At 43.0% G+C, this 25,041-nt stretch overlaps 3 protein-coding genes across 4 annotated transcripts; 2 read left to right on the forward strand and 1 right to left on the reverse strand.

The window, feature by feature from the left end:
- Nucleotides 1-1,290: 1,290 nt before the first annotated feature.
- On the forward strand, nucleotides 1,291-3,747 carry il17c (interleukin 17c). Its single transcript, XM_041996144.1, has 3 exons — nucleotides 1,291-1,405; nucleotides 1,482-1,726; nucleotides 2,873-3,747. Exons 1-3 carry the CDS (start codon nucleotides 1,391-1,393, stop codon nucleotides 3,111-3,113), a joined length of 501 nt encoding a protein of 166 aa, XP_041852078.1. The 5' UTR covers nucleotides 1,291-1,390; the 3' UTR covers nucleotides 3,114-3,747.
- A 7,978-nt stretch (nucleotides 3,748-11,725) lies between these two features.
- utp4 (UTP4 small subunit processome component) lies at nucleotides 11,726-22,221 on the reverse strand. Its single transcript, XM_041996067.1, has 17 exons — nucleotides 22,125-22,221; nucleotides 20,708-20,872; nucleotides 20,429-20,617; nucleotides 20,240-20,324; nucleotides 20,072-20,161; nucleotides 19,772-19,983; nucleotides 19,523-19,694; nucleotides 18,173-18,264; nucleotides 17,961-18,057; nucleotides 17,330-17,394; nucleotides 17,044-17,166; nucleotides 16,789-16,951; nucleotides 12,801-12,907; nucleotides 12,637-12,732; nucleotides 12,372-12,557; nucleotides 12,182-12,292; nucleotides 11,726-11,916 (listed from the first exon to the last, which is right to left on the reverse strand). Exons 2-17 carry the CDS (start codon nucleotides 20,864-20,866, stop codon nucleotides 11,800-11,802), a joined length of 2,064 nt encoding a protein of 687 aa, XP_041852001.1. The 5' UTR covers nucleotides 20,867-20,872; nucleotides 22,125-22,221; the 3' UTR covers nucleotides 11,726-11,799.
- Nucleotides 22,222-22,250: 29 nt separating this feature from the next.
- Nucleotides 22,251-24,437, forward strand: chtf8 (CTF8, chromosome transmission fidelity factor 8 homolog (S. cerevisiae)). 2 transcript variants are annotated; one of them, XM_041996154.1, is made up of 3 exons: nucleotides 22,251-22,399; nucleotides 23,124-23,247; nucleotides 24,035-24,437. In XM_041996154.1, exons 1-3 carry the CDS (start codon nucleotides 22,380-22,382, stop codon nucleotides 24,287-24,289), a joined length of 399 nt encoding a protein of 132 aa, XP_041852088.1. In that variant the 5' UTR covers nucleotides 22,251-22,379; the 3' UTR covers nucleotides 24,290-24,437. The 2 variants fall into 2 exon arrangements, with proteins under 2 accessions (XP_041852088.1, XP_041852087.1); XM_041996153.1 differs by having other exon boundaries at nucleotides 22,321-22,399; nucleotides 23,053-23,247.
- The last annotated feature ends 604 nt before the right edge of the window (nucleotides 24,438-25,041 follow it).

A 25,041-nucleotide genomic window follows, 5' to 3' on the forward strand; every position in this document is an offset into this window, starting at 1 on the left:
TACCATTGCACCTTTGAGGGTTCTGAGCTGCAGGACCGTGTTGACTAATGCCAGCTTTGATGTTTCTGACCTGACCAATGCAAGATTTTGAGGTTTTTGAGCTGCAAAGCATTGCTCGTTGATGCCAGCTTTTATTTTCATGAGCTGCAGAGTCTCATTGACTGATACCAGTTTTGATTCTCCTGAGCTAGAAGCTTCTGGAAATTCTGCTGCAGCTAAAAATAACAACAATTCTCTTTTTTTAGGACGTCAGTGCCATTTAATACAACAATGAAACCAGTTTTACTGCTTTCTCATGCATCACGGTGTGTGTGCACGGGGTGGAAGTAGGGTACATGACCAGTTGACACAAGCTGCTGGAAATTCTCACTTATATCATCACACGTCTAAAATTTGTTCTAAACAAGCCCCCAGACTGAAATCAGGACTGAAGCCTTGTGTGTTGTATTTCTTTTGATGTCCAAATAAAAGCTTGCTGATGAGGTCACACCTTGAAGGTTCTGAAATCATAAACATGATCACAAAATAAACTGTTTAACAGCTATGATGTCACTTTGACCTCACACATTACTGATGTTTCATCATCATTATCTTCTAAGAGTTTGTTGGGTGTACCTGCAATGTTTCTGCTGCACCTTCATTTTATAAAGCAAAGCTTCGGATTGTCCGAACAGATGTTGTCATGCTCCATCCCTGTCAGATCCTGTTCATCTGCTGTAGATAGTTTGTTAAGACTCTTATTCTTCCCCATCGTGAAATTTCAACTGCAACAGCAGCAAGACGGAAGGGTCATAAGTAAAAGCCACAAAAGAAATGATAGAACATTTGAGATATATTCATAAGAGAAGAATTAAGAAATAAAATGAAATATCTGTTCATCATTTCCGGTCTATCTGCTGCAAGAAGGCAGGACCTGTGAAAGCGCTCCTTAACACATTTGAAGGAACCTATCACAGATCCGTCCATATTTACTAAAAGTCAAATAAATTCTTATTAGCTGGTAACAAACTACCAGCTAATAAATAAACATGTCTGTCCATCTGATCAAATTATTTTTATGATACATCAGACTTTAAACACATAATATTGTCGGTAAACATAAATAATATAAACACGCGCATCTGCAGCTGTGTGTGTTTCAAATGTCACGTGAGAATTCAGGTAAGTTTGTCGCAGGTAATGAAAAAGTCCTGTTGGCAGAAAATTCATCCTCCCTCTTTCCTGTTGCCTCCCACTTTTAATTTGGAAAGGGGAAGTAGGTCGGGGGTGTCGCATTTCCTCGAGCCGCCGGTATTTCCCCGCTGACAGACATAGAAGGCATGCACGCGCCGGGACACGCAGATAAAAGTCGCGTCAGAGCTGTAAGAAGTCTAAGAGACTGATACTGAGGATGGACCTGAAACAGGTGAGTAACCCGGCGGGTAACATGCTGGCTCTGCTGCTCTACCTCCCCTCCTCATCCTCGCTTTGCCCCCCTGCAGATTCCCATCCTGCTGCTGTGTCTCGTGTCCGTGTGGTCGTGCATGCATCACTCGGATCAGTGCTGCGATGAAGAGCAGCTGATCCAGAGGGTCCAAAGGAAGCTGAAAAACCGGTTCCCGCAGCCGCTGGACCCTCCAGCCGCGGATGCGTCCCCCGGACCGGCCAAGTGTCCGCTGGAGCTCTACCAGACGCTGCCGGCGCCCGCGGAGCTCAACGCGCGATCCGTGTCCCCGTGGAGATACGTGTAAGTACCTGGCACACGCCTGAGAAGAAACTCAACTTTTAGATTCAGATTTTTTTAAATTACAAACAAACAACGGATCAAAGCAGAGCAAAGGCAGTTAAAGAGCGACTGTAGCACGAGGCGTTCAGACAGAAAAGCTTCATGTCTCTAACAGACTAGATCTTCAGCAAACATCTTCTGTGATCCAGACAGAAAATAATTCTGTATCATTTAGTGACTTGTCCATGCAGGCTGCTTTTATTCTTATCACCAGATAGTTTGTTTCAGTCTCCAGATTCACAGATAAAATGTTCTTTATTTCCGTCTCTGTTTTGGATTTGAAGCAAAGAGGTGTGAGCTAAGAGCTGAAGTTTTATAGTTTCTATGACCAACAGACCGCAGACTGTGTCCCACTCATTACCTCTAACGTTTTATTTTACTTACCTTTGTTGTTCACCTGTGGCTGCTGTTAAAGTGCTTTATAAATATTTTTTGTTTAAATGACTCAGACTTGCACTCATGTTTTTTCAGCACCTCACAATACAAACTTTTCCCTTCGTGTTCTTCAATAACTTTGAGTTAAAAGTTAGGAAGATTCCTTTCTGATTATCTGTAAAAACCAAACAAGTCTTGCTTTTTATTTTTTCTGTTAATTAACAAAAAGACATTTGGGCTCTCAAATAAACCCAAAGATGGGGAGAAACTGCTCAGAAACAGAAGCTGTTTTCTTGGAATCTGGCAGAGATGCAGAGAGCAGTTAGACTTTAACTCGCACAGAAACTCGCTGACAGAAGTCTGAATTTCTTAGTTTAAGACTCATAGTTTGATGGGAAGGAGGAGGAGGAGGAAGAACGCTGCAGGCTGCAGGGATCCTTTTTGTCCTTCATGAGCCATCCATGTGGTAAAAAGTCAAAATAAAGAGAAAAACAACTTTTCTGGGGTTTTGTCTGACTCATAAGCTGCAGGTGATGGCGGTCAGGTGGAGTTACAGGATGTCGGTTTCGAAATGTAAAAAAAACAAAAAAAACAATTCAGATTCTGTTTTATTGGCCCTCCAGCTAAGTAAACTTTAACACTGCTCATACAATTAAAAGTTTGATCAACGAAACAACCTGAAAAAAGCTGAACACGAACAAAACCACAAACCTGTGTCTTCTTTCTCTCCAGAAACGTAAACCTGACGGATCACTTCCCTTCCACCTACGTGGAGGCGCAGTGCCTTTGTACTGGCTGCATCTTGTTCCAGGACAACAAGGTGGTGGAGAGCCACGACTACAACTCGGCCACCGTGACGCAGACGCGGATCTTCCTGAAGCGCGTCCGATGCCCCAGTGGGAAGGGCTACAAGCTGGAGCCGGTTTCTGTGGAGGTTCCTGTTGGATGTACGTGTGTCAGGACCAACACCTAACTGGGAGGCCCCTGCAGACCTCATGATGCCTTCATGGTGCCGCCATGATGACATCATGATGACATTATGCTGCCTTCATGGTGCACATTCCAGATGATGCTGCAGCTGCACGTCTGACTCAGGCAAGTGTGAGGAATCACATCGGTCTGTTGCTGCCACTGTGAGAGACGGATTCATGGCTCAACTACTGGATAACCTTTATAATCTTATTTATTGTCTATTTATTTATATATAATGTTTGTGTTGGTAGGTCTTGGTTGGCCTGTTAGATCTTTATCGTGATTTGTTTACACCTCTGCAGCAAATATAAACTGTATTTATATTGATGAATAATCATCGAAGAAACAAATAGCTATTGTATAGTTTTATTGAAGTAGAGTCCAATTGTAATTATTTATTTATTTGCTTCTTTTCTTGTCCAGCTCGCAGGATAAAGAGTGTGCTGTTATTTTCATACATGTTTTCGTCCCAGTGGGACTTCAAGTTCAGCTTCTTTGAAGCAAAGTGTAAACGCCTTCACTTTTTAACACGTGTAATTCTGATTCAGGAATATTTTTAATAATTGAGTCCAGTGAAACGACAAGCATCGGATGGTAGCTAAAGCTGTCCAGAGGTTTGAAATGTTGGTTAGAGATGTGATGTGAGAAAACACATAAAATGAAAATAAAATGTTTTAACCCTCATGTTGTCTTCACATTTACTATGAATCTTTTGTCTGTTTGACTGTTTATCAGAATCAGAATACTTTAATAATCCCAGAGGAAATTGTGTGCACACAGTCGCTCCATACCAAATAAAGAAAAGATAAGACAGAAATCATAATAAGAAAAATTACAGATTAGTAACAATATCTATATAAACAGGTTCAGGATAAATCCTGCCAGTGAGTACTGTACAGTATTATCAATATGATAAACAGTAAAATATAAATGTAGTGCAGAGTGTAATTGTATAAGAGTGGATGTTGTTATATGGAGCAGTTGTACAGTGTAATGGCCACAGGTAGGAATGATTTCCTGTGTCATTCAGTAGAGCATTTAGGTGGTATCAGTCTCTCACTGAACGTACTCCTGTGACTGATCAGTAGGTTGTGAAGCGGGTGGGAGGTAATGTTCAGTATTGTCTTTATTATGGACAACATTCTTCTCTCTGACACCACTGTCAGAGAGTCCAGCTCCATCCCACCACGTTACTGGCTTTGTGGATCAGTTTGTTCAGGCTGTTTGCGTCTGCAACCCTTACCCTGCTGTCCCAGCATACAGCAGCATAGAGGATAGCACTGGCCACAACAGACTCCTAAAACATCCTGAGCAGTGTTTGGCAGATGGTAAACAACCTTAGCCGCCAAAAGAAATAGAAACAGCTCTGGCCCTTCTTGTAAAGTGCAGTACTGTTCTTAACCCAGTCTAGTTTATTGTCAATATGCACTCCAAGGTATCTGTAATCCTTCACCACTTCCACATTGACACCCTGTATTGAAACAGGTGTTGCTGGTGTTCTGGATCTCCTAAAATCCACAATCAGCTCCTTAGTCTTTGTCACATTAAGCTGCAGATGATTCTGCTCACACCATGTAACAAACAAGTCCACAGCAGCTTGATATTCCACCTCATCTCCTCCCCTGATACATCCAGCTACAGCAGAGTCATCAGAGAACTTCTGAAGGTGGCAGGTCTCTGTGCAGTAGCTGACGTCAGGTGTGTAGAGGGTGAACTGAAAGGGGGAGAGGACAGTCCCTAGTGGTGCTCCGGTGTTGCTGACCACCATGTCCGACTCACAGTGGTAAATGGACTTGTACTTGTATAGCACTTTTCCAGTCAGTTTGACCCCTCAAAGCACTTTACACTACATATCACATTTACCCATTCACACACACATTCACACCCTGATAGGCACATCATTTGTCATTTTGTCTTGTCCAAGGACACTTCGACATGTAGTCAATGGAAGCCTGGAATCGATCCACCTACCTTCCGGTTGAAAGATGACTGCTCTTCCTCCAGCTCTGTGAGAAACCTTAAGAAAAAAACACCTCAGCCCCTCCTTAAGAAAGCCCCAAAGCTCTCAGCAAGGACCCACTGCCTTCATCTCATCATACTCCATCCAGGTCACCCTCCCTCTCCCCATCCTCCCCACCCCTCTTGGACTTCACCTCCCATGCCCCAGTATGCTTTTGTCCCCTATAGACCCCCCACCAAAGCGGCTAAAGGGAGGGCACCCAGCCCCTCCTGGTCCACCATGCCAGCTTCATGTTTTGGATGTATGATGAGTGGAGGGTCCAAACTGCATTGATAACGGCAGTCGTGATTTTTCCCAGGATCAGCTGGATCCCTGTTTATTAGAAGGTTCCATAATATCTGTACTGTTTGGTAACAGAAGGAAAAACGTAGCTCTGCCAGAAAAGAGCTGCTTTCCAAAAGGTCTCCAAGTAGAGTTAACATACAATTCTAAGACTCAATTCTGAGTCAACAATTCTAAACCCATCAAGTTAGCTTTATTAAATGTTAGGTCATTAGCAGGGAAAACATTTTAATTAATGATTTTATAATTGAGCACAACCTTGATTTTATGTTTTTAACTGATACCTGGTTAAACCAAAATAACAGTGCAGCCACTCTTATGGAATCAACCCCTCCCAACTTTAGTTTTATCAGTGAGGTCAGACTGAACAGGAGAGGAGGTGGAGTAGCAGTTTTATTTAATGAATCATTTCAGTGTAAGCAGTTATCTTTTGGAAGTTTTACTTCTTTTGAATATGTGGCTCCGGTTCACGCCTCTGCGCCGTCCATTAATTTATGATAATGGCCACCTCGTTGGGCATTATCCCTTACATAAATTGAAATTTCTGTATATTCTGGACAACTTTGGGCTCAGCATATAACAGAGCCCAAACACATTAAAGGACACACTCTAGACTTAGTGATTACTAAGGGTTTGGATATTTACGAGGTTACTGTGTGTGACGTGGGCCTGTCTGATCATTACTGTGTTTTCTTTGAGTGTACGGTTCCGTCACACTAATGTCTTAATAGAGATGATCACAAAATGCTGTATAACTGAAAACACGAGAGGGATGTTTAACCAGGTCTTCTCTTTAACACCTGCACTGTCAGAGGCTTCAGCCAATGAGCTTCACAATATGTGATTAGAAATTAATTTAAAGTGCAGTAATAGTACAATAATTTGTTAAATGATGGAATTGTGACAGAAAGAAATAAAGTTGATTGTTTGTTGGTTTGTAGGTGTAGGAGCTAGGTAGTGCTTCATGTATAGGAGGAAATGAAGCATTACTTAAGAAGGAAAACAATGAATAATAAATCAACCATTTATCACAAAGAACAGCGTTAGCAGGCTTTCATTCACCAGCCAGGTCAAGCTCATTCATACCGGAATAGACCATCTCAGTGGCTTCAAGCATTGGCTCCGCCTCCACAGTAGGGTTATTTTCTGTGATTGTGTACATTATAATGCGGCTACAGAGATGGTATGTGCAGTGAGACACAGGACTGTAAACTGGACGGTATCAGCAGCTTGATGAGTTGATTTGTTTAAAAGGAGCCCTGGCCATAATTTCTGCTTTTTCCCCAACTTTATCTGCTGTCAATAGGTCCTGGACTCTGGTACCCGCTCCACCTGCCTCATTCTAATGGCCTAGCTTCATTACTGGTTAGATACGCAGGTGTCTGTTCTAACTTGTGCTGGACAATGATTAGCATTTTTAGCCTCGATTAATTGCATGAAATGTTGCGATTAACTGCATTCTTATGAACAAAATGTCCTTTTTCTCTAAAAGCAGTAAACAATATCGAACAGATATACATTGCTGTTCTTTTGTCATGACAATCAACGGAAGAGAATATTGCAAAAACATAACATATTGTATAAAAACTACAAATAAAGTTGTGAACAAAATAAGTAGGCTACTGCTATAATTCTTGGGGCAAAGGCATGTCAAGGTAAAGCAATTATGTCTCAAAACAGTATAAAACATTGATTTGACTTCACCAAACTAACATGAAACAAACTATAATATGTTTAAATACTGTAATTACAGTGAAGACATTCATATTATTCATCATTACCTGAATTAGGGTAGAAAGACTCACAAGAGTGATTAATACTGCTTCCCTCATGCGGTGGGTTTATTGCAATGAGGAAACAATTCCCCCTAGTGGTAGGGGGACCGATTGATCCCAAAGCAACAGGATTTAAGGCTTATTAGCTGTTCACCCATGCATAATGGATTATATTGAATAAAATGACAAAATCCTTATAAACGAAATATGAAATTAACAGATTTTTAACCACCATTTAACTCTTACATGAATTATGTTTTACTATTCAGTGCAAATCTGGTTACTGTTTTTAACCATTTTACCTCTTAAAATGAAATCACCTTATGAATTACTTCGTCTTAAGAAGGTACAAAATGTGGTTATGGGGGGGGTATGCTTATGTTATATCAACCCGTCACATGTTCAGCCTGCAGCTCTGGAGCAGCAAGTGGCCCTCTGGACCTTCCACAATGGCTCTTAACACACGGCTAAACATGCTAAAGAACTAACTCGTGTTTTTAAATATAGAAATAATAACAAATGCATGGAAGATTTTTTTCATGGAAGAATTGCACTGAATTTCCACAACATAATGACACTAAAAGTACCAGGAATATTTTTTCAATTTTTCTGGTCATTAGGTTGGAAATTACAGGCTTGTTTTAATACATAATTTTCCACAAATTTTTCCATCTATAGAAGAAAGTCTGTCTATCCTCTTTTTACAAAAGGTTTGTTTCTATTTTAAAACAACAACAAAAGTAAGTACACTCCTGAGTGAAAATGTCCAAATTGGGCCAAAAGTGTCAATATTTTGTGTGGCCACATTCCAGCTCTGCCTTAACCCTGATAGCAAAAGATGTTTTCAACCTTGAGTTACATTGAAAAAGATTGATTTTTGGTTTATACTGAAAATTCGTCGTGGATCAACCGCTTAATTTTCAAATGTTGAAAACATGACATTGAAACAACATTGTATAATGTTATATTTCTCATTGAAATACCAACATTTAATCAACAAAGTAATGTTGATTAAATCCATCAGAGATCCAGCTACATGGTCCCCCATAAGTGAATAAATGAATGAATTTATTGTCACTGCACAACAATTACATCAGCAATCATTGGCAGTGAATTTCTTAGATCCCAGGCTCTCTTAACAATGCTAAAAAGCACATAAACCACAATAAAAAAAGTCAAACACAAAAAACAAGAATACTACAAGTTATACAGTAAAATAATAAGCAATAAGAAGATGCTATTATTTAAAGGTGGTGTTGCTGACAGCCTTAGAAGTCTCATGGCCTGTGGTATGAAGCTGTCCCTGAGCCTGGTGGTACGGGCTTGAATGCTGCAATTTGATTGGACGGACCACTGTTGAATGGCCCGTCACTGGTCTGTGACACTTCAGTTTCTGTCTAAAGGAAGCCAGCAGCAGAACTGAGACATTTTCAGATTTCCTAAAAGGAGAGCGAGGGAGGGCCTTATACGTGTTTGCGTAAAGGGGTGTAAAGATGATCGACTGTGTTCTTGCCACAAATAGAACAGCTGGTGTGTTGGTGGTATCTCGGCAGGACTTTCCTCAGCTTGGCGCTGTTAAAATCCCCAGCTACAATAAACGCAGCCTCCGGCCATGAAGTCTCTGCCCTGTAGATAACTTCAAATAGTTCTTCCATGGCTTCGTTGGTATCAGCGTGAGGTGGAACATACACTACTGTCATGAAAACCAATGTGAACTCACGCGGAAGATAATAAGGCCGGTCTAGTGCGAAATTCAGTTCCCCTGAAATAATCTGTTTCCCCCTGCGTCGGGAGCGCGCACTTCTGCCAGAGAGGCTGCGCCGCCCGTCTGCAGGGCATTTCCGACCGATTTCACATCAAAAATGACTCCACGTAATCATGCCAAGGTTCAAACTTTATTTTAATCGACAAATCCTGCTATATATATATCATATAGACAAAACAACAGTAACAAATAAACCTGGTCTTGTGTTTTTTGTTGTTGTTTGTTTCGTGTTGTTTTTTAATCGCCGAGAGAAGACCTTTCCAGCTTTTGTCATGTTCAGTTGAGCCTTACAGATTTCAGGTAGCTGGCGAACACTGTTTTTTAACACATTGCGTATATTTAGATTTTTTTTATTTATTTATTTTCATTTTTTATTTTTTGCCAAAATGGATGGAACCTAGCTGTTGGCATGATAGGAAGAATTAGACTGCTTAAAAACAATGAGTGTGGCTTTCAGGTAAATTCTTATGTAAAATATGACACATTATTGGATAAAAATGTATTTAGAGCTGCTTATTTTTGGTAGTTAATATCTGTTGTGTTTTTTCCAAAATAATCACCTCTTTTATTAAATGCCTTGTAATATTCCTTGGTTAATGTGATGTATGAGAACACGTGGCTCTTTTCAAAGGAGAAAAATACTTGTATAAAAAGTGAAGGGAAACACAATATTGTACACAATATATGAAAACATTTGCTCTGTATTTTCCAAAGTTACCAGGGGGAACCAAACATTTTAGCTGAAATATACTGTTCCCCCTCTATATCACAGGAACAGATGTGTGCTTGGTTTGGTGTGCTTGTTCTGGTGTGCTTGTTTGTTTAGTTCTGATACATGTTAATAAATTATTTTGAAAAGAATGCCTGCTATTTTTCTTTAATATAAGGTAACTGTGGGAAGGAAAGAGCAAAGGCCTCCAAAATTAATCAGTTGTGGCAAGTAACTATATATAAGATGCTGATAAATTAATCTGTTCCTGTGATATAGAGGGGGAACAGTATATTTCAGACAGCTAAAATATTTGGTTCCCCCTGGTAACTTTGGCAGATAAAGAGCAAGTGTCTTCATATCCACAGGACTTGTTGTCCATGATGAGAGGAGTAACCAGAGTTTGGGACCTGCTGATAAATTAATCTGTTCCTGTGACAGTTCCTACCTATATGGTGCTGTCAATTAACTAGTGCCACCTACTGGGCAAATTAACAATATCAAAAATGGCTCTTACAGGAAATTTACAGAAACATCAAAGTAGAAAATGTACACGTTTTTCAGAAATTTACGAAAAGACACACAGTGTTTTTATATGTTTACAAGAAATTTAATATGTAATGATGAAATTAATTTAAATATGGTTGTGTCTTCATAATTAAATCTTCACGGGAAATGGGGGGTGCCCGAGGCCCCAAAGGCCCATCAGGTCCACAGAGCACTGAGCCCAGGACAGCCAAAGCAAAGAGAGCAGCAGTCCCACCCAGCCAGCTGCTTCTTTGTTGCTTAAGGGCCTCTCTGTTTTCTTCTCACCCTCTTCGTAGATGGGGCTACATTTGGATGATCACTCAAAACAACTTATCCCCTATAACCAGTACTCATATGTACATGCATGCACATAGATGCACACAAATACTAGTTTTTGTGGTTGTCTGCGTTGTTCATGATTTTCTGTGTCTTATCCAGAGGTCTTCAGTTCATGTAGGGGCAGTAGGGTGTTTCCTTTTCTCTACTGGTGTTGCAGCTGGTTATCCTTTTGTCCCTGTTTATAGCTGTCATCATTGTCCATAATTTGTATTTTCATCTCCACTTTTGTTTTTTTCTGCAGCTGCAACTCTAAATGTGATAATACGCTATCTCGCTTGGCCTCAGTGGCACTGTGAAGTGTTTTTTAATGCACGTGAGTGAGAGCGCGGCTTCAAGAGTAGAGAAAAGTCAACTTGGATCCTGATCCTGGCCAACCACAAGCCGGTGGTGGTGGTTGCATTGCTTAGTGGGCTTTTATTTAACTATGTTTATTTTGATTGTGTTAATAAAGTTTGTACATGGCAAAAACTATATTAAAATAGCTTTATTTGCTTCAAGAAATGTGGGATCCTTTTTAGATAGTTCAACCAGCATGTCACACAAAATTGTTTCCACGTTAAATCAACCAGAACTGACTTTTTAGATAATAGTTTAATCAATGTTGATAATATTTCAGTGTTGTTTGAAAAATTAACACTGATCATAAAGAGCACTTTCAATGTTAATTCAATGTCCGCGGCTGATGACGTTTCAACGTTGAGCTATCTGGAAATGATCATCCTCCATGAGGACACCACGCAGACGGAGGAGGTTGGAGATCGTTTTCAGGACCCACAGATGCTCCACAGGGTCCAGGTCTGGAGACACGCTGGGCTGATCATCACCTTTACCCGGAGCTTCTTTAGCAAGGCAGCAGTTGTCTCAGGTGTGTACTATCCCATGAAATCATAAAATTAAATAACTGCTGGTGTGTGTTACATGTGATAAGAGTTTTAAATTCTTTCCCAGATATTTATGTCTGTATATGCCCGCTTGTATGTATGCTTGTATGTAGCCGTACATGTATACATACACACGTTTGATATTTAGTTGTGAAAGTACTAAATAGAAATCAGTGTTTTATCATACAGAAGAATTTATACTAAACTCTCAGCTGCTTTAGATGTGATCCAGAGTAAAAACCAGATCTTATTCAGTGAAGCAGTGATCCGGTTCCCACAGAAAATCCTCTGCTTGTCAAATGTAACCAATAGGATGACAGCAAATAGCTCAATTTATTATTTTATCAAAACTTCTTCAACACACAGCAGACACACGGTGAGAAAACGTCTATGTGGCAAACTTCTTCTGGCGGACAGGAGGAGGCAGCTGGGACAGGATGTCCAGCAGAGGGCGCTCCACAACCACCAGGGAATGGTCCTCCAGCAGACGCAAACACATGATGTGCTGCAGGAAAAAACAGCAAAAACATCAGGAAGATAAAAGCCATCCACATCTGGCCTGGTCAGACATGCTGTCTAGCTACAAACAGGAGAGGAAGACAGGAAGAGGAGGAGCTTATCTGGATGCAGAAGCTGCAGGTAATAGACCTTAGCCTTAGCAGGTAATAGACCTTAGCCTCTGTAACTGACATTTTAAGCTGCTGAGTCAGCACATGAAGAAGAAGCAGGAGAGTTTCAGCTCTCGGAGCTCAGTGGAGGAGACTTCCTACCTGGAAGTACTTGCAGATCTTGAAGGCATGGCTTTCTCTGCTCCTCTCAGGAGGAGGAAGACTCCTCAGCATCATCTGGTTGAGGAGCCTTGTCTTTGCTTCGGGCAGTGGCTGCAGGTGGAAAAACATTCACAAACTTTAGCGGCTTCACATCAGCACAGGGGCCAGTTTCTGTGTAAATTCTGCGTACCAGACTCTGGTCGATGATGCAGAACATGTACGCGTCATGCAGAAGCAGCTGTGCCGGGTTTGTGGGGTGGAACGACACGTGTGTGATAACGGAGTCCCTCTGCAGCCACAGCGGGTGCAGGCCTTGTTTCTGCAGCTTCCGACTCCACTCCGTGTACTCCTTCTGCTTCAAGGAGAACTCCAAGATCTGCATGGCAACAAAGCAAAGAGTCACCACACCTGCTGCGGTGGGCACGCTCCAGAAAGGCCGGCGGGCGGGAGCTCACCTGCTGGTCAGCATGCACGCACACCAGGTGGCTGCTGGTTGGGTGGATGGCGATGGCGGTGGGGCAGGAGCTGTAGACCGGGACCGAGCAGTGCAGCTGCAAACCAACAGTCAGCATTTGAGTGGGTTCATGTTCTGGAGGTGGTCTGATGACTCTGAACTCACCTTCAGCTTCTGGAGGTTGAAGACGTGGACCTCGTGGTCCGTGTTGGCCGTGGCCAGCCACTTTCCATCTTCACTGGGAGACAGGAGGTGGACTGGCTGCGTGGAGCCTGGACATCATACACAACTTTATTTACACATACGCAGCACAAACCGGCAGCGTCATGGTCTGACAGATCGGTGGTTCGAGCCCGGCTTCCCCAGACTTTGTGGTGAAGTGCCCTTAGGCCCTGACCCATGCTGAAGTGCTGGGTGTGTGGTGAAGGGCTGTATGAGAGAAAAGTTTGACAGAAGTCCTAACCCCATTTAAACGACTGTGGAACCAGAACCTTCTGTCCAGAACCCTTGCCGGTCCAGGTCCACCTTCTGCCTCGCTTCATCCGCTCCCTGCTAGAATATAAAACCCTTCTTCTTATTACTAATTCCCACTGGTCCACATCAACCAGGCTGCAGATCTCCTGAGATCAGCAGGACCAGAACAGGAGTTCAGGTTTAGAGATGAGGGTGGGGGGCTAAAAGTTCTGGATGGATTGTGATGTTCAGAAAATGTCAGAAATGGAAAAAAGGAGACAGGCCAGAATGTGTGGTTTCCATTGACGCAGAGAAGGCATTCGACCGGGTCGAATGGCCCTACTTATTCGCTGTGCTGGATAAATTTGGTTTTGGACCCGCCTTTACTTTATGGATAAGACTGCTTTACTCCCAGCCTACTGTGATGATTCATACAAACTCACAATTGTCAAAGCCCTTCAATCTGCATCGCGGTACCCGTCAAGGGTGCCCTTTGAGCCCTATGCTTTTCGATTTGGCTATAGAACCTTTAGCTATTGCGCTCCGCTCTTGTAGCAACCTATCTGGTATTTGGAGAGGAGGTGCTGAGCACAGGGTATCCCTCTACGCAGACGACCTTTTGCTCTACGTCTCTAACCCGACTGAATCGCTTCCCTCTGCTCTGTCACTGCTCAGTCATTTCGGCACTTTTTCAGGCTATAAACTGAACATCAGTAAGAGTGAGCTTCTTCCTATCAACAACAAAGCGCAGGCTTTAGACTTAACTAACTTGAATTTCAGAGTCACATTAGATAAGTTTTCTTACTTTGGGGTCACGGTTACCAGAAAATATGGAGATGTGTTCAAGGAAAACTTTGCTGTACTATTGAACCAGGTTAAACAATTGATGTCACAATGGTCACCCTTATCAATGTCCCTTGAGGGACAGGTGAATTCTGTCAAAATGGTTATTCTACCTAAGTTTTTATATCTCTTTCAAACATTGCCGCTTTTTGTCCCCCGCTCCTTCTTTCAACAGCTGGACTCAGCTATATCCTCCTATCTATGGCAAGGCAAGCGACCACGTTTAAATAAGAGCTGTCTCCAGAAATCTAAACTTAATGGGGGGGCTTGCATTACCAAATTTCTGTTACTATTACTGGGCAGCCCATCTGAGGTGTCTTGCGCACTGGTCCTTTTATTATGAACAGCCTGATTGTCCTGACTGGGTTGCGTTGAAGCTTTGTCCACACGATAACTTTTCCCCTCTGGCCTCCGTTGGTTCTGGGTTACCTCTTTCTCCTGTCTCCTTATTTAGTAACCCTGTGGTCAAACATTCCTTAAAGGTCTGGGGCCAATTTAGGAAACACTTCGGCCTTCGTAGTTTTTCCCTTTGGAGCCCTATTGTCAAAAATCACCTTTTCAAACCTTCTATCATAGATCCAGGCTTTCAGAGGTGGCGCCGGGAGGGTGCCACACGCTTCCAACATCTGGTGATCGATGGTACCATAGGCTCGTTTGCTCAGCTAAAAGAGAAGTTCAACCTTTCTGATTCAGACTTCTTTCGGTATCTTCAGATTCGACATTTTCTCAATTCTCAATTGCCAAAAATTTCAGTTACTACAGAGACCACCACAGTGGACAAAATCCTGTCCCTAAACCCATCCAGTAAAGGCCTTATTTCTAAACTATACAACATTATGCTAGATCTTACCAGTCCTTCAGTGGACAGATTCAGGAGGGCCTGGGAGGACGACCTGGGCCTCACCATAACTGATGTCTGGGACTCTGCTCTTAGATTGGTTGACTCCTCTTCCCTTTGCGCTCGCCACCGGTTAATCCAGTTCAAGGTTGTCCACCGGGCTCACATCTCCAAGGTCAAGCTGTCCTCTATGTACCCTGAAATTAGTCCACTATGCTCCAGATGTAATGTTGTGGAGGCCACTCTCAGCCACATGTTCTGGTCTTGTCCACAGTTGAGTAACTATTGGGGAGATGTCTTCAGTACACTATCTAAAGTCTTTGCCACTAGACTGAAACCAAACCCTGTTGCTGCCCTTTTTGGGGTTCTGGAGGGTCAAACCCATCTGAGTATTGTCAAAAAAACGTTCTATAGCCTTTGCCTTACTTCTGGCACGCCGTGCCATCTTACTTAGATGGAAAGACGCCTCCCTTCCATCTCACTCACAATGGCTGCAAGATGTTATGTCCTGTCTAAAACTTGAAAAGATAAGATTTTCACTTAAACAATCCCTTTGCACTTTCGAAAAAGTATGGGGTCCTTTTCTGCGTACATTTCCGGCTCTAAAATGATGTACAATTGTAGCAACTTGGTTGCATGTTACATAATACAACCCGGGTCCTAGGTGTGGTGGAGCGAACACAGCACTCTGGCAGTGGCAAGGAGTGGGTGGGTTTTTTATTTTTCAGGGCTTTATAATTTTGTTTTTGCTGTGTATTTCATTTTCACATATTTTGTTGCATTTTAAGTTTTGCCTTATCATTGCTGTCAATTCATTGGCTCTCTGGAAACTCTGTTATGTAGTGCAGTGATATATCTGTACTATGTCGATAACTTGAACTGTGGGCTTTTGGTGGCCCTAGTCCATATCCCTGTCACTGTACTGTTTACATACTTGTTTTACACCCAAATCATAGACTCTGTGGGAGACTACAACTTGCTGTTGAGATGTTTCTATTATTATGTGAAAATCAATAAAAAACTTTTTGATTGAAAAAGAAATGGAAAAAAGGAAGGAGTGATTAAATTTTGGGGGTGATCAGGATCACCGTCTGGACCCAAGAAGGTTTTTGTGCTGTGGGGAGATGGGGATCATTTTGCCATCACAGCTTTAACTCACTGGCTAACTACGATGAAAAAGTCTGCACGACTGACCTTTAAACTTTGGTTTTATATTAATGCCTCACAACGTGTAGCACTAAATGTTAGAGCAGTCAAATGATTACATTTTAATCAGATTAATCACAGCTTACAAATTAATCATGATTAATCACCATTCGTGACTGCCTGAAATCTGCCTGTTTTTACTGCATCGTATCAACTGAACGAGCCGATGCTCACGTGGGGTCTTCACTTTTTTACATTAGATGATCACTTTAGATGTAATAATCAGTTCAATATTTCATAAAATCTAGACCTAAAAATTGTCTCGTCTGTGCCCCCCTTTTCCTGGTTGAGGCTCTTGCCAGGCCCCCCATCAGAACTTTTCTAGACCTGCCCCTGCATTGCTGAAGTATAAACCATGTCTACCACCAGCCATACTGTGTTAGAGAAGGTCCTGCCAACAACACCACTTTGTGCTAAATATGTGATGGTGGTAACCATGAATCGCTAGTTTCCTCCTTTTCAGCTGATCCATAAACACACGCAGCAAGAGAGAAAAGCTGATCAGCTGATCACTGACAGCCATCATGACTCACACCAGGAGATGGAGGAAGAGACGAGGAGGAGGAGACTGCGCTGGGCAAAGACTACCAGAACAGCAATGTTATTTCTGAGAGCCTTAGTTATTATATTAAACTTATTTTTTAAAATCCCTTAAAATAAAAACAGTTCAAATCCAAATAAAATCCAAATGTAAATAAAATAAATAAGAAATATAACATTTCCACATTTGCAACAAAGTTGGTTCGCAATGATTTAAATTCTCCTTTTGACCTAAAATCATTTTGTGGGTCTGGAGACGTCTCACAAACTCACCTGACTTGTGTCTGAGCGTATGAAGGTATTTACACTCCAGGTGCAGCTGGTCCAGGCTGACGACGACGACCAACGACTGGCTGGAGGAGGCGAAGAGTCTGGAGGAGTCAGAGGAGAAGCAGAGCTGGTACACAGAACCAAGCTCTTTAGGTAGTTTGGACACCTGGAGAAAAAAAAGTGATGCAGACAGTAAAGATGTGGACCTGGATCTAGTTTAGCGTGAGGCTCTGGTTCCGATGTAGGTTTGAACCTCACCCTGTTGATGCTGACATTATTGCTGCTAAGCTGCAGTTTGTAGAGACGAACGCTAGACACGGTGGAATAAACCAACCAGCCTCCACATGGGGACAGAGCGCTGCAGCAGATGTGATCTTCTCCCTGTAGATGGCAGCACAATCAGCTCAAACATCCACTTTCTGATACCATGAAACAAATCTTTACTATGCCTAAAGGAAAGGACACACTAGTTTGGATTTTTGGGCCCCTGCTGGTATGAAACCAGCAGCTGATGTCCAAACTAACTGATGTAGAAACTACACACCTTCCTCTTTAGCTGGATCAGTTTCTCTGGTTTCCTCTTCACAGGAAGGCTGTCACCCGGTTTCCCTGTTAGCACACAGATTCAACAGAACCACACGTTCATCTTTTCTTTCCATTTACTTTGAGCTTTCATTGCAGACTTGTCTCGTTTGCTGGTTTCTGTTTTTATTTCAGGCTGCAACCCTAGAAAAGAGGCTGAAACGAGGAGAATTTGGTCTTGACACAAATAGCTGATGGTGCTGATGATTCCATGGTCATGAGATCATGAAATCATCCAGGAAATCTGTCACAGCTATCTCTGGTCCCTCAGACAGCCCTGCATTCATAAGCATCCTCAGCACCAGCTTGGAGGCATCTGGGATGGACCATCACACAGTGGAAACCTGGACTGTGGTGAGACCAGTACGTGTTCCAGATCTTTATAGGAGGAAATGGAGCAAAAGGTGCATCCAGACCATTATCATAATCAAGTCCAAAAACCCGGTTCTGACGGTACGGAGCCGGATCAAAATGGGAAGAAAGTGGGAAAGATTTTCTGGAACATGCTGCAGGTCTGAGATGTAATACTACTACTACTACTACTATTAATAATAATCCATGATGTTTACTGGAATCAGACGGCACCTACTCACCATGTCCATCACTTTCTCCTAGCCTCCACACCTCCAGATGATCAGAGAACTGGAAGAGCAGCAGTCCTGCTTTCTTTGCACATCCAACCAGACTTCTCTACAGGAAAGAGGTGATGGTGTTGCCATGGTTACAGTTGTGATTAACACCGACATGAAAAGGTAGCCGAGTAAATAATAAAGTGTATGAAATGTTATTCAGAATGTGTTCTCACATGGGGAAAGGCTATCCGGCGCTGCGACGACTCGTGGGTGTTCTTCTCCACCTTGTCCAGCAGGGGTCGCACCATCAGCTGGGTGTCCATGCCTACACAATAATCATCATCATCATCATCATCATCCATGTTTACATACATACAAGTATTGGGATTAAAAGCCAGATTGGGATTAAAAGCCAGATAGGAATAAAAAGGCGTTATATACACAAATCAATAAACCTGCTCTGATCCGATTACGTTCATTCGGTTCTGGGGAGGATCCTCTCTCCTCCATCAGACCCATTGAGGTCCGGGTTCTGGGGAGGATCCTCTCTCCTCCATCAGACCCGCTGAGGTCCGGGTTCTGGGGAGGATCCTCTCTCCTCCATCAGACCCATTGAGGTCCGGGTTCTGGGGAGGATCCTCTCTCCTCCATCAGACCCATTGAGGTCCGGGTTCTGGGGAGGATCCTCTCTCCTACATCAGACCCGCTGAGGTCCGGGTTCTGGGGAGGATCCTCTCTCCTCCATCAGACCCGCTGAGGTCCGGGTTCTGGGGAGGATCCTCTTTCCTCCATCAGACCCGTTGAGGTCCGGTTTCTGGGGAGAACTGTGTCAGACTTTCTGGTCTTTGCTGGTTTTACAGATGAAACTAAAGAAATGGGAACAAATGAAGCAATGAAGAGCCTAAAGATCTAGTTTAAACCAGTTCTTTGCTAAGTCGTCTGTCACGTGTCATCACAACTCTGGTTCCTTTTGCGAGTTTGGAGTCTTTTATCCTGAAGGACTCCAAGGTCCGAGTCACGTTGACCAGTCAAAGAGCCCCATGTCACACTCAGACAGCTGTTCTACTGCTATACACCAAGTGATTTCTACAAAACAGCACTGATGAAAATCCTTCTGCTAAATTTTCATTTTGTAAACATTAGATCCACTTAGTTAATAATAAGGTTAGTTAAAGAAATATAAAGACGTTGATAAGAAGTCTCCGCTACATCACAGCAGATAAACCGAACTGCATGGATATAAAATGAGTAGCCGGTTTCAGAGCGTTGAAGAATGTTTCTGTCCTGGAAACCGTTTAGCTCCACCAGGGTTGATCTGAGATAATGAGCTTAACAATAAAACTCATGCATGGCAGAACCAGGAATTTATGGAACCACGCCTACTCGTGTCATCATGGTGAGGAATTAAGATCCAGGGTTTCATACACACATACACCAATGTGTGGCGCAGCGTCACAGATCCCCCCAGAACGGCATTTTGAAATTGAAAAAAAAAAGTAAGCCTGTCAATAATAACGCGTTAAGATGAAATGAAGTCAGATCAATGATGCAAAGGTGGAACATAGGTGGAAGCGAACACCCACCTCCAGAAACCACGGCCGTGTTGGTGTGAACCAGAGCCCTCACATCATGCGAGTGATTTTTAAATGTCCTGGTTCGGACCCACTGCTTGTCCTGCTGGCTCACGGAGGAGGAGATGAACTGGAACTGGACCACGGTTCCCTCTGATGTCCCGGCTATCACGCTGCTCTCATCCTGCATTAACATGCACAGACATGACCGATGCTGCCGGGGCGAGAACTCGCAGCTTCAACGTTTGCCTCGTTTCTCACCTGAGAAGCAGACAGAGCCAGGACATCCCACTTGGTGACCAGGTGAGTTCTGACCAGCGTCCCCGTCAACCCGTCCCAGATTTGGACTTTTCCTGCAGAATCGCCGCTGATAATGGTGTGATCAGACAGGAAGGCAACGCTCCAAACCACCACCTCCTGGCTCCTGGATGTTCCCATGCCTCGCTCCACCAGCAGCCTGTGCGTGGCGTGGCCTAGTGGCGGGAGCAGAAAACAGACACCAAGATTCACCTAAATAACGCCGTCATCATCTGACAGGTTGGTCTGTTCTGCTCTCGTTACCTTTTTCTGCGTCAAAGATTTGGATCATGTCCATCATTCCAGCGGCAATCTGAGCTCCAGACGGATGCCAGGACAGAGAAACGATGCGACCTACAGGATCACAACCAAGGAAATGAGTCAGTGATGAAATGGCTTACATCAGGGTCATGAGACAGGCTGTCCTCTCACCTTTCTGTCTGTCCAGGTTTCTTTGGAACTGAATCCCCTCCTTCAGTACTTCAAACATCTTCACTGTCCCGTCCTCACATCCAGCCTGACACAGAAAACCTACAATTATCTCACAGATGAGGGCTCTTCCCCAAATCAAACCTACCAATCATCCAGAGTAACCCCGACAACAATAAGGTATGGACTGACTGCCAGTAGTGTCCCCTGGCTGTTGATGCTGATGGTCCAGATAGGTCCTCCATAGGCCTCCACGCTGTATCTGGGCCTCAGGTTCTCCAGGTCGTACTCTGTGATCTCTCCGTTCAGGCCCGCGCTGAACAGGCGCCGACCCACCCAACACAGAGCCTCGATCGCTCTGCCATCCTGTCCGGGGATCACCTGAACACCAAAACCAGTTCAGAGCCTCTAAATTTCCATTAATTAAAGAAATGATCCAGTTTCTGCTCCACTGCACACAAAAGGTGTTACCTTCTCTTGGAAGTAGTTATCAGCGAAGTTAAAGATCTCCACGGCTCCGTCCAGTCGGGCCACCGCCAGCCGCTCCGTGCTGCTGTTGAACGCCATGGCCCGGATAGCGCTGGGCATATAGTCAAAGAAGCGAACACGGTGCACCTCAAACGCCCCCATTTAGCCCTACAATGGACATAAAAACAAAATGCCGCCTGTGGAATCAACAAGGACTTCTGAGATGATGCCTGCGTAGGTTTGGAAACTGAGCTGCTTTTAAAAGACGAGTGATGATGGCTTAAGCTGGATTTATACTCGCACTCCGTGAAGCTCTGTGAAGGTCCATGGAGGCCTGACGCCCAACACTGTCAAAACACTCTGAATGAGAATCAACAAAGCACTGGCCTCCCTCACACCCAATGTCCCAGTCGCACAAGCGCTTCCTGCCACCATGACAGACATATCTCTTAAAATTTAGCAAAAAAAATAGTGCATGAATATATTCAAATATATAGAAACAGTCACACACGTTTTATTTATTTTATATTAAATGGGGTCTCCAGTAATGGTTAGCTTAATCGCACCATCGCCACCCCTGCTATGCAGCATGGTTACACGGAGCCTTGTGATTGGTCGGTTTGTGACTAAGTGTTTCCACATTTCTGGATCTTCTCATTGAATCTGTGCAGATGCCGGTACTATCATTTAACATATTTATTGTTGTTTTAGATATATATTGTTCTTTGTGTGATAGTGTCCTGACTGTTTTTCCTGCTTGCTGCACAGCAAATCACTCTCACGGTGATAATAAAGATTCCTTAAACCTTGGAAATATGATTGCCTCAGACCTAAAATTAATTTCTCAAAAAGTTTCCGCAGTCTGACCCTAACTATAAAAAAATTACTACAAGCAAAGTAAGGCTATTTATATTCAACCCCTTTTTAAGTTTTAGTATTTTACATGAGCAATGTAATCTAATGTAATCAATCTAATGGGAAATGTAAGTAACAACAGAATAAAGTCGTCTGTTAAATGCAGTTACAGGGAAACGATCATTAAGGCTGATATAAATAAATCTGGCCATTTAGAGCAGCTGTTGAGTTAAATTACCAAGTTAATTTCAACACCACCACTAGTAGTCCTATCAGACCTAAACTTTCATACAATTCTTCACCACGGAGCCTTTTAGTTTCCTCTTGTTTCTATCGTTAATGATTCGCTGCTTCAGAGGACCAGTCGGTGTTTTTAACCGTCCTGTTTCAACAAACTCAACCAGCTGAGACTCTTTCAGAAGAAGCTGAAGTTAGCTCTCTGGACGTCCGCTAACACGCGCAAACCGGAGCTAAATGTCCGTGTAAAGCAGAAAACCGCTTTCAGCTCAACAATAATAATTCACACACTTTCATATTCTTAAACATTAAAGAAAACTACGTTTACCTGCTGGTTTCAGCCAAACTTGGTCTAATTTTAACGCTGCACGTTTCAAAACATCAGGACCCACGTTGATGGCCTTTGAACCGGTGGTAGATAGGAAGACGGAAATGCGTCATTACGCTGAAGCACGCACAGCTGGCGGGAAATGGTCCCGGAAATGAGCGGATTTGTTTTCGTTGTAAAACTCCGGCGCTGACACCGATTTCACGAACATTTAAAAGTAAATGTGAGCTTCAAGACAGTTCATCCTTCGCGACGATGGTTCAGATTGCTATAAGGTCAGAAGTGCAGGATTACTTTTTCTCTTTAAACTGGAAGAAAATGTTCATTTCTGCCGCATCGTTATCAATGTATACATGTCTAAAGGAAAGCTAGAACTGTGTGGAAGAGGAATGAAGGAATATAAATACCTAAGTTTTATTTTGTTTAAAGTCGTATTTATGTTATTGCGCGTCGGTTGTTAAATGGTAATGATCTTTTTCTATACTTATTAAACATCAGGGAAGTTCACAGTACTCTGTGTGCTGATCCAGCCTTCATTTATTTACATATTTGACTTTTTTAAAATCTTGATTATTAGTGCCCCAGCTTTCTGAAGATCCTTGGCCATTTTCTGCTTTCCCTCATTTGATAAAAGACTCACAACGCAAGGGATGAACCAAAGTTGACACATAAAAGACAACGTAGCAACGAACCGGTTTTAACTGGATGTTTAGGCTCTTTGTCACAAAGACGCAAAATTTGTTCCCATTTCTTTCTTTTTTCCCCCATAATTTCTTCCTTTATTTTCATAAATTCTTTATTTCTATTGTTTCTTTATTTCCATAATTTCTTTCTTTATTTACAACACTTCCTACTTTATTTCCATCATTTCTTTCTTTATTTCCATCATTTCTTTCTTTTTTTCCACCCTTCCTTTCTTTATTACTAGTTAGATGCGAACATACTGGTACTGGAGCTTTTGGTGTGAAACCTGATGCTGGTGTGTATGTGGTCCTGCAGAGGCAGCGTGGATGGATGCAGTCCTCCAGAGTGGTTGCTGGTCGAGCTGCAGGGGGAGATGGTGTCCAGACACAACTCTGGTCTGGCAGGAGATGTGATGGGAGACCTGCTCTACACCAACGAGGTACATAGCATATTTTCTTTTGACCTCCAGTCATGTGCCCAGAAAACTTTATCAAGAGATGTTTGTTGAACTGTTGTTGATCAATTTTTATGTAGGATCATCAACCAGTTAATGTAAATCCACCCTCCTCTTCATCAGCTCCACCCATTCTACTTCCTGTTCACATCTAACCAGCCAATCACACTGCAGCATGTAGTCATGTAGACGACTTGCTTCAATCTGAGCATCAGAATGAGGAAGAAAGGGGATTTTAAGAGACTTTGAACGCGGCATGGTTCTGGGTCTGAGTATTTACTGGTATTTCCACCCACAACCATCTCCAGGGCTTCCAGAGAATGGTCTGAAGAAGAGAAAATATCCAGTGAGCAGCAGCTCTCTGGAACAGGATACAGCAGAAGACCACACCCTCCTGTCAGCTAAGAACAGGAAACTGAGGCTACAATTCACACAGACTCACCAACACTGGACAATAGAAGATGGAGAAACGTTGCTGGTCTGATGAGTCTCCATTTCAGCTCCACATTCAGATGCTAGGCTCAGAATCTAGTGGAAACACCATGAAAACATGGATCCGTCTTGCCTTGCATCAACGCTTCAGGCTGCTGCTGGTGGTCTGGGGGAAATTCGTACCATCGTAGAATGGTTTAACCAATACAGTTGTGTTTGTACTCCTGGTTTTCATGTGTAAAAGTGAACTCTGGCTCTGCTGCCAGACAGAAATGTTAGTGCTCATGTTTCTTTAGTTACCACTTCAACTCCTAAACTGCAGTTTGTCTTCCTCCACCAGGGGGTGCCGGTGTTGATTGTTGGACATCACATCCTCTACGGGAAACAGGTCAAGCTGGAGAAGCCCTTCGCTGTTCTCACCAAGCACTCGGGCCGTTCACAGGAAGGCCATGAGGACGTCACACAAATTGCCATGGAAACAAGCCAGCACGAACCTGCCTCCACCTCTTACTCTGTTTCTGCCCTCATCAAACGAAAACTGATCTTCAAGACGCGTCCCAAACCCATCATCACTAATGTGCCCAAGAAGGTGTAGCAGGTTTCAGTCTCCTCACAGGCCTGATCAGACCAGTCTGAACCCGTTAGAATCACAGACAGAAGAGATTCTCCATTTCCACACATTTGTTGGAGTTTTTCCACTAAAAACAGTTTTTATGTGAATAAAAAGGCAGAATTGAACTGTTCACCTGGGGCCTCATTTATCGAACTGTGCGTAGCAAAGCAAACTACAGGCGGCGTCTGCTGTGCAAAAAGAAAATGCTGTGGACTTCTACTTTCAGATTTATAAAAGCGTGCGCACGCACGTCCTACACCTGTTTCCGTTCATAAATCAGAATCAACTCTAAAGCGGGCGCACATGAGGGATCGCCTTGCCCCGCCCACATGGTGGCTATAAAATATATTATTCATCACATTGTTTGCATGATTGCTCGGGAGGGAAAAAGAGTTGGGAAGTGTAATTTTTCGGGGTGTGAGACAGAGATCCTGATGGACCGCGTTGAAAAACATAAAAATGTTTAATTGGTGGGAACGCCGTGGACATTCCTTGTGTCAGAAAGGCAGAATTGTGGCAGCAGGTGGTTGGTCCTGTCAACGCAGTGTCAGAAGAGAAGACATGCCAGAGGAGTTGGAACACACATCTAGATATCTCTTTCTGTAGAGCATCCGTCTGCCATGTGGGAGACCAAAGTTTGATTCCCCGAGTGGTGAATAGCTTTGGAGAAAAGCATCTGCTAAATGACAGTAATGATGTCGGTAATTTAGTCATTTGTTTTAATTTATAAAATA

Source organism: Melanotaenia boesemani, chromosome 10, assembly GCF_017639745.1.
Source record: "Melanotaenia boesemani isolate fMelBoe1 chromosome 10, fMelBoe1.pri, whole genome shotgun sequence".
NCBI lineage: Eukaryota > Metazoa > Chordata > Actinopteri > Atheriniformes > Melanotaeniidae > Melanotaenia > Melanotaenia boesemani.